At 35.8% G+C, this 14,830-nt stretch overlaps 1 protein-coding gene across 11 annotated transcripts in view; it reads left to right on the top strand.

The window, feature by feature from the left end:
- The window catches only part of FKTN (fukutin), a 75,830-nt gene that overhangs the window by 45,367 nt on the left and 15,633 nt on the right, over positions 1–14,830 (top strand). For 8 of the 11 annotated variants that reach the window (XM_023202339.1, XM_023202323.1, XM_023202332.1 and 5 more), the window contains 3 exons: positions 455–584; positions 3,130–3,263; positions 4,850–4,977. In XM_023202339.1, the coding sequence (XP_023058107.1) occupies positions 455–584; positions 3,130–3,263; positions 4,850–4,977 (392 nt within the window). Of the gene's footprint in view, positions 1–454; positions 585–3,129; positions 3,264–4,821; positions 4,978–7,892; positions 8,061–14,830 lie in introns of all 11 variants that reach the window. The other 3 variants (XR_002729651.1, XR_002729653.1, XM_023202369.1) reach the window with 3 other exon arrangements.

Below are 14,830 nucleotides of genomic sequence, written 5' to 3'. Positions count from 1 at the left end.
TCTTTCTTTCTTTCTTTCTTTCTTTCTTTCTTTCTTTCTTTCTTTCTCTCTCCCTCTCTCTCTCTCTCTCTCTCTTTCTTTCTTTCTTTCTCGTTCTGTCGCCCAGGCTGGAGTATAGTGGTGTGATCTTGGCTTACTGCAACCTCCATCTCCCAGGTTCAAGTGATTCTCTTGCCTCAGCCTCTTGAGTAGCTGGAACTACAGGCACAGTCCACCACTCTCAGCTAGTTTTTGTGTTTTTAGTAGAGATGGGTTTTGCCATGTGGGCCAGGCTGGTCTTGAACTCCTGACCCCAAGTGATCCACCTGCCTTGGCCTCTCAAAGTTCTGAGATTACAGGCATGAGCCACTGTACCCAGCCTGGGGTTAATTTTCAAATTTAATTCAGATGCCACAGAAAGATTCCTAGCAATTTAGAAATGGCTGTAATAGCTGACGATTTATTATATCTGTAGCAGTACCTTGATGATAACACTGTGGAAGCCGTGGCCTTTCGGAAGAGTGCAAAGGAATTACTGCAACTAGCAGCGAAAACATTAAACAAATTGGGAGTACCATTCTGGCTGAGCAGTGGGACTTGTCTAGGTAAAATTCTTACGACTTTCCATTTGTCTTTTTGTCATTTTTGTCCTCTCGCTTTAGGGATTTCTACTTGAGATGACAAAATATCAGTGATATTTGAAGGGTCATATGTATAGACAGAATAAACATGAGTGCATGCAGCAAGGATCTATTGATTTCCTTAAAGAAATTAATTTGAGAATTATAAAAAAGATTGTTAGAAAGGCCATGTTTGTGTTTACTAAAATTTATAAATAATATGTATAAAATTTATATCAGAACATGTAGACTATACAATAGTCCCCCCTTATCCATGGACAATACATTCCAAGACCACCAGTGGATGCCTGAAGTCTTCGATAGTACTGAGCCCTATATATGCTTTTTCCCTATACATATATACCTATGATGACATTTAATTTATAAATTAGGCACAGTAAGAGATGAACAACAATAAATAATAATAAAATGGAACAGTTTTAACAATACCATAATAAAAGTTGTGTGAGTCTGATCTCTCTGTCTCTCAGAATATCTTATTTTACTGTGCTCACTGTTCTTATGATAGTGTGAGATGATAAAATGCCTACATGATGAGATGAAGGGAGATGAAGGATGTAGGCATTATGATGTGGTGTTAGTCTACTATTGAAAACTTCCTGGGCAAATCACGGAATGTTTCGCAGAGGCTAGATCTGAGCCCTGAAAGATTTGATTTAACACTTCTGAATTATTTCTGGAATTTACCATTTAATGTCTTCAGACTGTGGTTGACCACAGGTAACTGAAACTGCTAAAAGCGAAACCACGGATATGGGGGGACTACTATATTTGATTCTCGGATGATCCTTAAATTAGCATTTTATTATTTCTATCCCAAAGATTGTTTATTGCCTTTTTTAATAATTATTAAAAACCCTCTATTTCTTTACTTCTATACCATACAAACAGCTTGCATTGCACCAAATGTTTCTAATGAGAGGAACATTGAAGGGAGTGTTGTAAGGTCTTCCATCAACCTTTCCTAGGTTGTTGGTAGTATCACTAACTAGACATCACTGTTCATCTGACATGGACATACAGACTTTTCTTAAGCAAGTTGCTATTAGAATCTGTGAATGATTTCTGGATCTCTGTCCACTGTCCATTAAATCAAACTTCTTTGGAATTTAGAATTATTTAGAATCTTAAATTTTGTTTTGTTTTTATTTGTTGTCTCTTGATTATCATGATAGTTAATTATAGCTGTATTTTCTTTTTCTTTATAATAAACGTATCTGTACAGAAGTTAATTCAACTCCTGCCTTTATAGGGGTAGGGTTGCCATCCAATTTATTGTTCAATTCAAGAGTCTTAGAGTGAAAGGAAGCACCATTAATAATTATGTTGGTACAACAGACATAAACTGGAATATATGGTTATCCTATCTATTAGCCTTTGTTGAAAATTTACATGGTTCTTCCTGCCAAGTAGCTTACCACTAGAATAAGCCAAAAAAAAAAAAAAAAGATACATCTCACACATCTATGTGTTATTTGCTTTAAGGTTTAAGTTTTTAGAAACAAGATTGTTTTATAATGTGTGTCATCAAAGACACTTCATAGTCATTTGACATGATTTGTTTTGAGTTTTCAGTCTCATGGTTTTCTTGACTTAAGGGCACTTATGAGGGAGTTGTATTAGATGATATTTAAGAAAACTTCATTTTTAATTGTTTATAATTCTTTAATAGAATTATTTTAGAATTCCAAACAATATTAACCAATAGCAATGCCTATAAGGATAATCGTAATCATTTATTTACTTTTGAAAGAATTGGAATGAAATGGATTAGAAAGATCATAGGGGAGACCCAGGAGTCCTTAATAATATTAAGGTATATGTTTTATTTCTTCAGAACAGTGCTATAGCAACGAATTGAGAGCACATACATGGTAAACACTTAGAAATATCATTTGGCAGTGTGTTGAATATTGAAGCTGCTACTGCTTTTTTTTTTTCCATATGGCCAATCAGGTGGTCACTGTTGAGAGCTGTTAAGTTCTACAAATTATTCGTTAAGAAAAATATATTGGTTAAGCAAAAGAAATATATTTTGCATATCTTAACAGCCCCCTCTATCACTAGAGATTAATGATTAAACATTCTCATCAGCAAGTTAGTATTATTAAAGCTAATGGTTTATTCAGAAACAAAAATATATCATGAAAGTTTTTGAGAAAGCTGAAAGTGCTCAGACAGTAAAAGTAGATACATAGATAGCTAGAAGGTTCAGGTGACTGCTCAAACAAAGTCATTTAGTTTGAGATTTAATTTTTAAAAATAATTTTGGTAAAGCACCTTAAGTCTAATCCTGGGAAATAAAATCCATTCTGTAGCCCCAGCCACTCGAGAGGCCAAAGCAGGAGGGTCATGTGAGCCAGGAGTTTGTGTACAGCCTGGGCAATATAGTAAGGCTCTGTCTCTTAAAAAAAAAAAAAAAAAATCCTTGTTACAAATATAATTTGTTATAATAACTAATTTTTTCCAAACCTAAATTTTGTTAAAAAAAATTTAATCTTCTTTTTAGGATGGTATCGACAATGCAACATTATTCCTTATAGCAAAGATGTTGACCTAGGAATTTTTATACAAGATTACAAATCTGATATTATTTTAGCATTTCAGGATGCAGGACTTCCGCTCAAACACAAATTTGGGAAGGTCAGTAACAAAAGTCGGCTTCATTTCATAAATAACGTATCTCAATTGTAAAGTTTATGTTAAGCAACTCAGATATGGGTAAGAATGCTACATACATAATTTTATCACTCAGTATTGACTAGGATGAGTTCAGCAGAAGTCTGTTACCACTTGTAATTTCTGCAGTATCTAGGTAAAAGCAAGAAAATCTGACTTTCTATTGGGTTGGTGCAAAAGTAATTGTGGTTTTTGCCATTACTTTTGCAGCAACTAATAATAATGAGAAAAGAAGGATTTTGAACTCTTATAGGTGAATGTATTGCTATTATATTAGGCAACAATGTAATATAAAATCAATATAATATATAATATACAATTAATATAATAAGTAAATTATATATATATAATAAATAAGTAAATACTCCACCCACCGTACCTGGAGTTACATTATTTCTCATGAGTCATTTAATTTATGGATGTCATTATCAACATAAAATATCCCATTGATTGCTAAGGGATAGAAATATAGAATCATTTCAAATAAGTACTTCAATTTCTTGTTTATCTTATATGTCCTAGGCTACAGCAGTTTGCTCAGACGTCAACCAGGGATAGGTCATTGTGGCCTACATGAAATCTCCCTCTAGACAATTTGATTCCTATGCCCTAAGCCCATGATCTCTTGCAATCATCTTGTTCTTAATTTGCTTGTCCCCTTGGAGGTGTTATCCTACAAGCAAGTAAAAATATGTTTAGTCACTAGAAAATTATTTTTTCCATCATAAATAATTATTTTATTTCACTAAAAAATATAAATAAAATATCTTACTGAGGTCAAAGTCAAGTAATAGAGCTCTAGTTATTCAGCAAACATTTACCAAACGTTCACTATAAGTATGGCACTGTCTTCTGCACCTGGGACACAAAGATGAATAAATGATAGTTCTTACCCTTGAGAAGCTCACTGTCTAATTGAGAGGGGGAAAGACTACATACATAATTATTCAGTGATGAGTGCTGTGGCAGATATATGTACCAAGTCCAGTGGGAACGTAATTATTTGTATGATAAGTTTTCTTTAGGGAAATGTTCTCAGAATTATTTACGTTTTTTACCTTGACTTTTATTTTTTTCTTTTTTCCATGTGTGTAGTATAATGATCTAAACTATTTATGTATGTGGCTACGAGGAATACCATTTAAGTACTTATTGATTGATTGTTATGAGAGACTTATTTCCTGATAGTTTTATTTGGTTATTAAAGGAAATAATATTTCTTTGGTACTTTTCCTTTTTTAATCAGAAATCTGCTCTGGAATAGGATGTTTCTATTTTTTTCTGCAGTGATAATTACCATAAATCATTTACTCTGAGTTATCATCAATTATAAGAACATTATTTTAGATGCAGTTAAGAAATTAAATGATATGTTACTGATGCACCCCAGTTTCAGAGGTGCTTTATCTTGAAAAAATGTGCATCTTAGAGTGAATAATCTATGTATGTAAAACTTAAGAATCTCTTTCTTTATTTTTCTTTTTAAAAAAAGGTTTTTGAAAATGTATTTCCTTTGTTTCAGTGTGTGAAGGTTTCCATCTTCCCCATAGGTAGAAGACAGCTTGGAACTATCCTTCCAGGGAAAAGATGATGTAAAACTTGACATTTTTTTCTTCTATGAAGAAACTGATCACATGTGGAACGGAGGCACTCAAGCCAAAACAGGAAAAAAATTCAAGTATGAATCAAATAAGTACTTATAAAGGCACTATAGAAATAATTTCAGGAGGTAGAAATAAAGAAGTAACTGAAAATGAAAAGAAAACCAAAAACCTTTTTCAGGACTCCATTACTAGCTAACACTTTTCTTACCCATAGAGTCCAGTTATGCCTGTGAAGTGAAAATACCTAGAAGGACAGTTTGTGAGGAGGAAGTGTCCCTGGGTTTGTCAGTCCAAGTTGATGATACAGCTGGTCTATTCTCAGTTCTGAGAGAGAGAATGAGAATGGGAACCTGAAGAGCATGGGTCTTTGAGTCAGGCTGACCTGGGAAAACTTAGCTCCACCCTAATTTGTGGCCTTCAGCTTTTCTGAACAGTAATCATTTTATCTATTACATTGAGTAATTCTACTGTGTATCAGGCACTATTCTGAACATTTTACATCTATTAACCCATCTAATCCTCGTAACAACCTTCAGAGGTAGATATTCTGAAGCCAGTGTGATTGCTGTTGAATCTCAGCTCTTTATTTTACCAGCTGTATTACTTTGAGCAAGTTATTTAACCTCTCTGCCTAAGTTTCCTCAGCTGTAAAATGGAAATTATAGTAGAAATTGCCATATAGAGTGGTTTTAAGGATTAAAAGAATACACAAAAAGAGCTTTGAGGAGTGTCAGGCTGTCCTGGGTGCTAAGTAATTATTACCTGCTGTTACTAATACAACTATAGGTGTAATAGTAGTAGTAGTAGTAGTAGCAGTAGTAGTAGTAGTAGTAGTAGTAGTAGTAGTAGTAGTAGTAGTAGCAGCAGCAGTAGCAGTAAAGAAAACTATTTCTCTTCCGTCTCATGAGAAATTTACAGATTAGAGACCTGTATAATCATCTCAATATTAAACTGTTATGTCTATTCTTAGAGAACTTCTATGAGAGTGTCACCTTTTTTCTAAGAAAAGTAATTTCTAGAGCCAGTATTAGAATACTATTATTCCTAAATTTATTTCTAAGGCTTGAATTTTTTCTCTCACTGACATGATTCGAAACCTGCAAACCTCAAAAGAACTGTTCATTTCCAACTACTACATTTCTGGAGAGAAAAAGCTTCTTTCATTCTGCTTTAACAGCTCTTTATAGTAGCAGTGTTTGGGAAGTGTGAAGTGTTCTGATTATTTAACAAGAGAAATGAGCAGTGATAGAACTGTCTGGACAGATGGTGTAAGTCCCAGATTTTCTATCATATTACTGTGACCTTAAAAGGCAGAGAAAAGAACAGGAGATGGCTGAGTAGAGTAGTTTCTTTGGAAGATTCCCCTAGCCATATGCCATTTTTATTCTTTTCAGCACTATTTACTTTAAGTAAGTGTAGTATTTTTAACACTACTATTCCTTGGGGATGAAGAAAAACTAAATGTTTAAAGCTAGTCAAAGGGTCTTTTTAATGGATTTTAAGTTTTTGAATACATTATATATTACATAGTTAAAACATTCAAAGAATGTAAAGGATATGTGTGAAAAGTAAACCTTTCTCCATCCTCTGCCCCTCCTTTTCCTGTTTCTAGTTGCCCTTTCCAGAGATAAACATAATTACTCATTTCTTATGTATCCTTTTAGAGACAAACATATGCTTGTATACATATAGTATTTATGTTCATCTCTCCCCCTTTATGCAAATAGTATTATAGTATATTACACACTGTCTGTATGTTCTTTTCCTCACATGTCTACATATCTTGGAAAATGTTCCAAATAAGTATGTATAGAAATAGCTGTATTTTATTCTATTGTATGACAATACCATAATTTATTCATAATCCCCGTGTAGGATAAAATATTAGACTCAAATTTTGGGGCTAAAGGGAATATAAGCATATTTCAATTTTGATAGATATTGCCAAATTGCCCTCCAAAGATGTTTCCCCAATTTATATTCTCAACAACATAGTTTGATATTATGGGTTTATTTTTTTTAAACTGCACCATCTATAAAGAGAATTAAATTTGTTCAATATTTGCCACTAATCAGTAACTAATCAATTATTTGTAATCAGTAACTAAATCTACCATACACCAAATATAGTTGGGAGCACATTAGAATTACTGTGAAACTAGTCAGTGTAATGTATCATCTCACCTTCTCCAAAGGTCTTTTTGTCTCTATAATAACCTATTTTTTATTTTATATATAGTTCATTCTGAGAAAAGCTTAATAATGTAGAATGCTTACTATTTTTTGAAAGGCAGAAGAGGAACTCAAGAAGGAAGAAAAAAGATTTCCTTCTAAACTACATTGTAGGCCTACCAAATGATATCTTTGGTCCTAAGATTTAACAATATATTAACAGTAATAATAAAGATATCGCTACCAGGATATCTGCTGGCTATCGGGCACTATGATAAGTAGTTCGTATATATATATATATTCTGGTTAATCCTCATACTATCCCTGTGGGTTCGGTATTCTCACCTCCAGTTAGACATTAGGAAACTAAAGCTCAGAGTGAAGTAACTTACTCGAGGCTTTTGGCTGTTAATGGCAAGACCAAGATTTAATGCCAGACCTGTTTGACCCTTAAGCCTAAATGCTTTCTTCTTAGAGTTAATAGGTTAAGTGAATGAGTACATCTAATGCATTTAGAACAGTATCTGGCACATTGTAAGTATTGTGTAAGTAGTAGCTACTGTCAGTACTGTATTATTATGACTATTACTGTTACTATTACCACCACGCTGTACTGGCATAAGGTATAGTACCTTCAGCACAGTGGTAAATTGGATTAGTAATTTTCTAGGAAGGCATTTTCTTCCCCCATCTCATGATACTCATTCCGTCTTTAGTTCTCGGTCTTTTCACTTCTTTATAGGAAGCCTTTCTTTTACTTGAAATCCAAATTCCATTTAAAAATATTGACTGGATTCTTTATTCTGTTTTTCTCCAGCATCCAAATCTGCCAGTAATAAAAGTGACGAATATAATAACTATGCCTCCAGAATGTGAAGTTTTTACTCCTCAACTTCACATTTCCTAAAGATGCTGCCTAGATTTTTTTGGTTTTTCTTTCCCATTTTGAATCAACTGGAATGGGTAGAAACCAGAAGTTTGAAAGGTAATAATAGTAGTTAACTGTATTAAATACTTACTATGAGCCAAGCACTATGCCAAGCTTTTATATGTGTTATCTTATTTAATCCTCACAATAAGTTTGTAAAGGAGATTTTATCATAATCACCTTTATTTTATGGATGAGCAAATTAAGGCAGACCTGGGTCAGACCTAGGTATGTATCACTTCAGAGCCCATGTTCTTACCAGTACACTATGTAATGTCACCATGATCTCTATCATGTTGTTAATACCCCTCCATGAAAACATTATCAGGGTAATATAGCTACTGCTACATCCTCTAATAGGAAATCTACTCCTTGGGCTAGTAGTGGGTTCCTTATACCTTCTGATAGTTGCAGCTTCTGCTTATTGGATAGATCTTCAGAAAATTCACATTCATCCTCTGTGGACCACACTCCCATCCAAGTGTAGATCCTATGTAATTTATCACTTCATTTCTGTAAAGTGTATTTACTAACTGCTATGTGCTAAGGATACTGATGTGACTCTTAGTTTCTGCTCTTAAGAATCTCATGATCTAGGCCATGAAACATGTTAAAGTACTCTGATAGCAGTACTGTAATCAAATATGTATAATCTATAGTGTTTTTTTGTTTGTTTGTTTGTTTGTTTGTTTTGAGACGGAGTCTCACTCTGTCACCGAGGCTGGAGTGCAGTGGCGCGATCTGGGCTCACTGCAAGCTCCGCCTCCTGGGTTCATGCCCTTCTCCTGCCCCAGCCTCCCAAGTAGCTGGGACTACAGGTGCCTGCCACCATGCCCAGCTAATTTTGTGTATTTTTAGTAGAGACGGGGTTTCACTGTGTTAGCCAGGATGGTCTCGATCTCCTGACCTTGTGATCCACCCGCCTTGGCCTCCCAAAGTGCTGGGATTACAGGCGTGAGCCACCGCGCCCGGCCTAATCTATAGTTGAAGTACCGAATCAGCCATATCTAAAAACAATGGCAAAGAAGTGTGGCTTAAAAGTAGAGACATTTGTTAGATAGACTTAGGAGAAATGTGGAAAAAGTCCTAAAAATAGGTTTATTTAACTATTTTTAAATTAGTTTATTTCTATTTTTTAATTTAAAAAATTCTGTGGACATCTGTATACATAAAGTAAAAACTTTATTAAGGGGTTGTTTCCTTCAATAGATACCCAAAGGTAGAATTATTATGTCAAAAGATATGAGCCTTTTAAAGAGTTTTGATACATACTGCCAGGTTGCATTCCTAAAAAGTTATACAAATTTTTATACAGTCACCAACATAAATGAGCATGCTTAGTTTGCTATATCATACTGAGTCTTGCATTGTACTTACAGTCATTCATGACTCCCCTGATAGTTTCTTTGAGTAACTTTTTTTTCCACTTTCTTTTTATTATCCCAAGGTATCTTCTATCATAAAACCAGGTCAGTCATTAATAGCAAGTTACCAACAATTATTACCTTTCTGGCCAGGCACAGTGGCTCATGCCTTTAATCCCAGCACTTTGGGAAGCCAGAATGAGAGAATTGCTTGAGCCCAGGAGTTTGAGACCAGCTTGGGCAACAAAATAAACCCTGTCTTTATATAAAAATTTTTAAAAAATTATCCAGGCGTGGTGGTATGTGCCTGTGGTCCCAACTACATGGGAAGCTGAGATGGGAGGATTGCCTGAGCCCAGGAAATCTAGGCTGTAGTGAGCCACATTTGCACCACCGTACTCCAGCCTAGGTGACAGAGCAAAACCAGGAAAAAAAAAAAAAGGAAAGAAAAAAAGGATCATTTCTTTAACTATTCCTAACATTAACTGGCTTTTAGTATACATCTAACCCCCTCCCTGTCATCCTAGTCTCCCTTTCAAAATCCAGCTTTAAAATATTACAGTGCATTTTGAATGTCTTATTATAGGTGTTTGTTAGACGCTTATTATATAGAGACTTTTATATTTAAGCTTTATACAAGTGTGATTTTAGCTGAGTGAGCCCAGGAATTACAAGACCTGAATTCAAATTTGAGTTCTATTTTTTTTGAGTCGTATAACCTTCCAAGCTTCATATTTCTCCTCTGTAAAATGGGAATAACACTGTGTGCTTCACAGGGCATAATGCTTAGATTAAATAATGTGTAGTTACCCGATTCAGTGCTTGGCATATAATAGATTCACAGCTGTTTGCTAATTCTAAATTAGGCAGGCAGAGCATAGAAGTCTCATTAGGAAGATTCTTTGCTAGGTAGCAATTAGAAAAAAAAAATCACATAGTGAATTAAAGCCTACCAAATGTTACAAAGATGAATATAAACTTGTATTACATATAACTGCAGAGAGATAATAGTTTATAGGAAAAAAACGTGTAAAGAGTACTGATTCTATGGAAGGTTTCTCTGAAAGTGAGGGTTGAGTCAGCACAATTTGAATGAATATTGTCGAATGGGGAATTGCTCTTAAGTTAGATTTGGTTGCCTCTAGGAAAAGAGACTTAGGGCCATGTAAAGATGATATTGGGCAATGTTGGTAATCTGGTTAATTGCCAGAAGGTCTTGTTGTTTGGTGGGGTTTTTGACTGGATGTAATAAAGAATCTCTCTCATAAGGCTTTTGGTGGAGAATGTAGTAAGACATAAGTCCTATTGAGGAATATTGTTCCTCAATATTCCAGCATGGAAAGCTGGTGTAGTGAGGAAGACTTGGGTGGTTGAGGACTTATGCTAAACAGGAGGTGACTGGAAGAAATGGTAAAAGGACTTAGCACCATGCCCGGCTATGAACAAGGGGAGTCCAAGAAAACTAAATGTCCAAAATAACATATAAGTTTATAATCTTAGAGCTAGAGAAAAATTAGGAAATAGTGGATTATTATGTTTTTAATTGAAGTGTGACATACATACAGAAAGCTATACAAAGCAAATGTATACCTCCAAGAATTATCGAATGAACAAATGTGTGACCAGCACCCCAGTAAAAAGAAAAAAATAGGTGTTTGTCAGCACCCCAGAAACCCACATCATTTTCCCTCACGATCATACCTTCTGTTTCCCACAAGGTAACAGTGATGCTAACTTCTGATATTACAGTTTAGTTTTACCTATTTTTTATTTGATATAAAATAAATGATATGTTGCTGGCTTCTTTTCATTCAACATTGTATTTATGAGAACCATCCATATTTTTGCATGTTGTAGCTCTTCAGTCATTTTCTTTGCTGTGTAGTAGTTAATTGTATGAATATATCACAAATATTTATTAAGTCCACTAACCCAAATATTAGTTGGATATTTGGGCTGTTTTCAATTTGGGGCTATTACAGGTGATGCTGTAGTGAACATTTCTGTATGTGTCTTTTAGTGCCCTGGTACATATTTATCTTAGTTTGCTCAGGCTGCTATAACAAAATACCGTAAACTGGGTAGCTGATAAACAACAGAAATTTATTTCTCAGGGTTCTGGATGATGGGAAGTCCAAGGTAAAGGTACCAGCATGGTCAGGTTCTGGTGAAGGCCCTCCTCCTGGTTGCAGACTGCTGACTTCTCACATGGTGAAAGGAGCAAGCAAGCTCCCTTGGGCCTCTTTTATAAAGGTTCCATTCATGAGCGTTTCACCCTCATGACCTAATCGCCTCCCAAAGGTCTTACCTCTTAATACCGTCACCTCGGAGGTTTGGATTCAGCATATGAATTTTGAGGAGACATAAACATTCAAACCACAGCAATGTTTTTCTATTGGATTTACACATACGGTGTGGGATTGCTTGGTCATAGGGTATTCATATGTTCAATTTCAGCATATTGTTTACAAATAGTTTTCTAAAGTGATTCCGAGTTACATTCCAGTATGTTATAGATCTTTCCATTGCCCCACATTTGTACCAACACTTGGCATTGTCAGACTTCTTAATTTGTAACCATTTTGGTAGATATGTAGTGTTGCCACATTTTAGTTTAGATTTCCATTTCCCTGACTTAATGAAGGCAAGTTCATGTTTACTGACCATTTGGATATCCTCTTTTGTGAGTTACCTGCTGAGTGTCTTGTCAGGTTTTTTTTGTCTATTTGAGTTTTCTGTCTTTTTCGTACTTGGAAATATCTTCTCCCAATTTGTGCCTTTCTTCTTTCTTCTTTTTTTTTTTTTTTTTGAGACAGAGTTGTCACCCAAGCTGGAGTGCAGTGGTGTGATCTCAGCTCACTGCAACCTCCAACTCCCAGGTTCAAGCAGTTCTCATGCCTCAGCCTCCCGAGTAGCTGGAATTACAGGCACTTGCCATCACACCTGGCTATTTTTATATTTTTCATAGAGATGGGGTTTCACCATGTTGCCCAGGCTGGTCTGAAACCCCTGACCTCAGGTGCCTCCTTGGCCTCCTAAAGTGATTGGATTACAGGCATGAGCTGCTGTGCCAGCCCTTCTTTACTCTCTTAATAGTGATTTTTGGTCATTAAAAAGTTTTTTTTTTTTTTTTGAGATAGAGTCTCGCTCTGTCGCCCAGGCTGGAGTGCAGTGGCCGGATCTCAGCTCACCGCAAGCTCCGCCTCCCGGGTTTACGCCATTCTCCTGCCTCAGCCTCCCGAGTAGCTGGGACTACAGGAGCCCGCCACCTCGCCCGGCTAGTTTTTTGTATTTTTTAGTAGAGACGGGATTTCACAGTGTTAGCCAGGAGGGTCTCGATCTCCTGACCTCATGATCCGCCCGTCTCGGCCTCCCAAAGTGCTGGGATTACAGGCGTGAGCCACCGCGCCCGGCCAAAAAGTTTTTTTAATGTAGTTCAGTTTATCTATTATGGCCAGTAGTATCATGTCCTGTTTAAGAAATCTTTCCCTATCTCAAGATAATGAAGCTATTCCTCTTATAAAACTACCTTCTAGAAACTTTATTGTTCTATATGTAATATGAAGTAAAGATCAACTTTAGACTCTATACTTTATTTGGATTCACTGGCTTTTCTACTAATGTGCTTTTTCTGTTCTAAGATCTAATCCAGGATACCACATTGCATTTAGACACTCTACCTTTTGAAAGTTTTTTTTGGTCCAAGATTTTAAGCTTGTCACTGGTAATACTAGATTACCATACATCATCGCATGTCCTAGTTCTACTCATTCAAGGGCCTTATGTTGCTCTCTGTTTGAACTAGCTTCTTGGTACCTCTATCTGGAAATAATCTTCTTTTCCTCTGCATTTCTATGGATTTTCTTTTTCTTTATCTCTCTCATGCTTTATTGGAGTACTTTTGCTAATTTGTCTGTCCTTTCTACGTGATAGATAAAATCAGGCCTGGTACGTGTTTGGCTAAGTAAGACCTGAGCCCTACATGAAACTAAGTCAGATCCTCTAAGTGTTTTGTTAAGATGATGGGGTGACACTAGGTTGATGACTTGATCCAACCTAACACCGTTGGAGAATTAAAACCATAGAGTTAAGTTAGGCTAGTCGTTTTCAATCATTCTGCTTCACAAGAAGTTAAAGACTAGAGGTAGTTGTTGAATCCTCACTCATTGTCTGTCTCAGCTTCACAGATTGATACTGTGCTCCTACAGTTGTAACTCCAAGAAACACATTTGTCTTTTTAGTACTTACAGCTGTGAAGCTAAAGGCAAATTTGAATAATTTCTTTAAATGAGTGTATTTAAAACATTGACTTTTCTAAGAATGATCTCATATTTTCTGCTCTGTTTGTGCCTTTATATTTTACAACATACAGATTATGTCTTAGGTCTCCTTAATTATACCTCCAAACCTCTAGTAAGTAGCAGGTGCAAAATTGAGGAATTGAGGCAAGAACTTTGAATGCATGTTACATGAGAATTGTATACTTATACAATATGTAGAAGTGGCAGTTATTTATACAGCGAGCTTTGTTTATTTTTAATTAGAGAAGATTGCCTCCAGATGAATAAACAGCAAATCTTTCATTTATGTGAAGTAAATTATATTTTTTAAAACTGTCGTATAGTTTGCTGTTTGAACATAATTCTATAAGATATTATATAGGTTAGTATTCTAAGAGAAATAAAAGCATGTTTTCAGTAAAAGACTTGTACAACAAATGTTTATAGCAGTCTCACTCGTACTAGCAAGAAATGGAAGCAACCCAAATGCCCATCTTCTGGTGACTAGTTATAAAATTATGATACATTCAAACAATGGACTAGCACTGAGCAATGAATAGCAATGAAATACTGATAAATGCAGTAACATGGATGAATTTCTAAAACATGATGCTAAGTGAAAGAAGTCAGATAGGAAGAGTATATACTATGTATTTGCTGTTATTTGAAATTGCACAGGAAAAACCAATCAAGAGTGTAATAAGATTAGTGGTTGCCTAGGGCCAGGGTGGGTTGATTGCTTGACTGCCAAGGGGTACAGGGAACTTTGGACGGGGGCTTGGTAGAAATGTTCTATATCTTGATTATTGTGGTTACACAGGTATACACATTTGTCAAAACGCATCACTTAAGATGGATGTATTTCATTATAGTTAAGTTATACCTCAAAAGCAGTTACCTCAAAGGAAGTTACCTTAAAAATTTAAGACTGGCCTGTAATCCCAGCACTTTGGGAGGCCAAGACGGGAGGATCACTAGGTCAGGAGATCGAGACCATCCTGGCTAACACAGTGAAACCCCGTCTCTACTAAAAAATACAAAAAACTAGCCGGGCGAGGTGGCGGGCGCCTGTAGTCCCAGCTACTCGGGAGGCTGAGGCAGGAGAATGGCGTGAACCCGGGTGGTGGAGCTTGCATTGAGCTGAGATCTGGCCACTGCACTCCAGCCTGGGTGACAGAGCGAG

The sequence above is a fragment of the Piliocolobus tephrosceles genome, chromosome 14 (assembly GCF_002776525.5).
Source record: "Piliocolobus tephrosceles isolate RC106 chromosome 14, ASM277652v3, whole genome shotgun sequence".
NCBI lineage: Eukaryota > Metazoa > Chordata > Mammalia > Primates > Cercopithecidae > Piliocolobus > Piliocolobus tephrosceles.
Note: the sequence above shows the minus strand (reverse complement) of the source record. Positions and strands in the feature narration are given on the sequence as shown.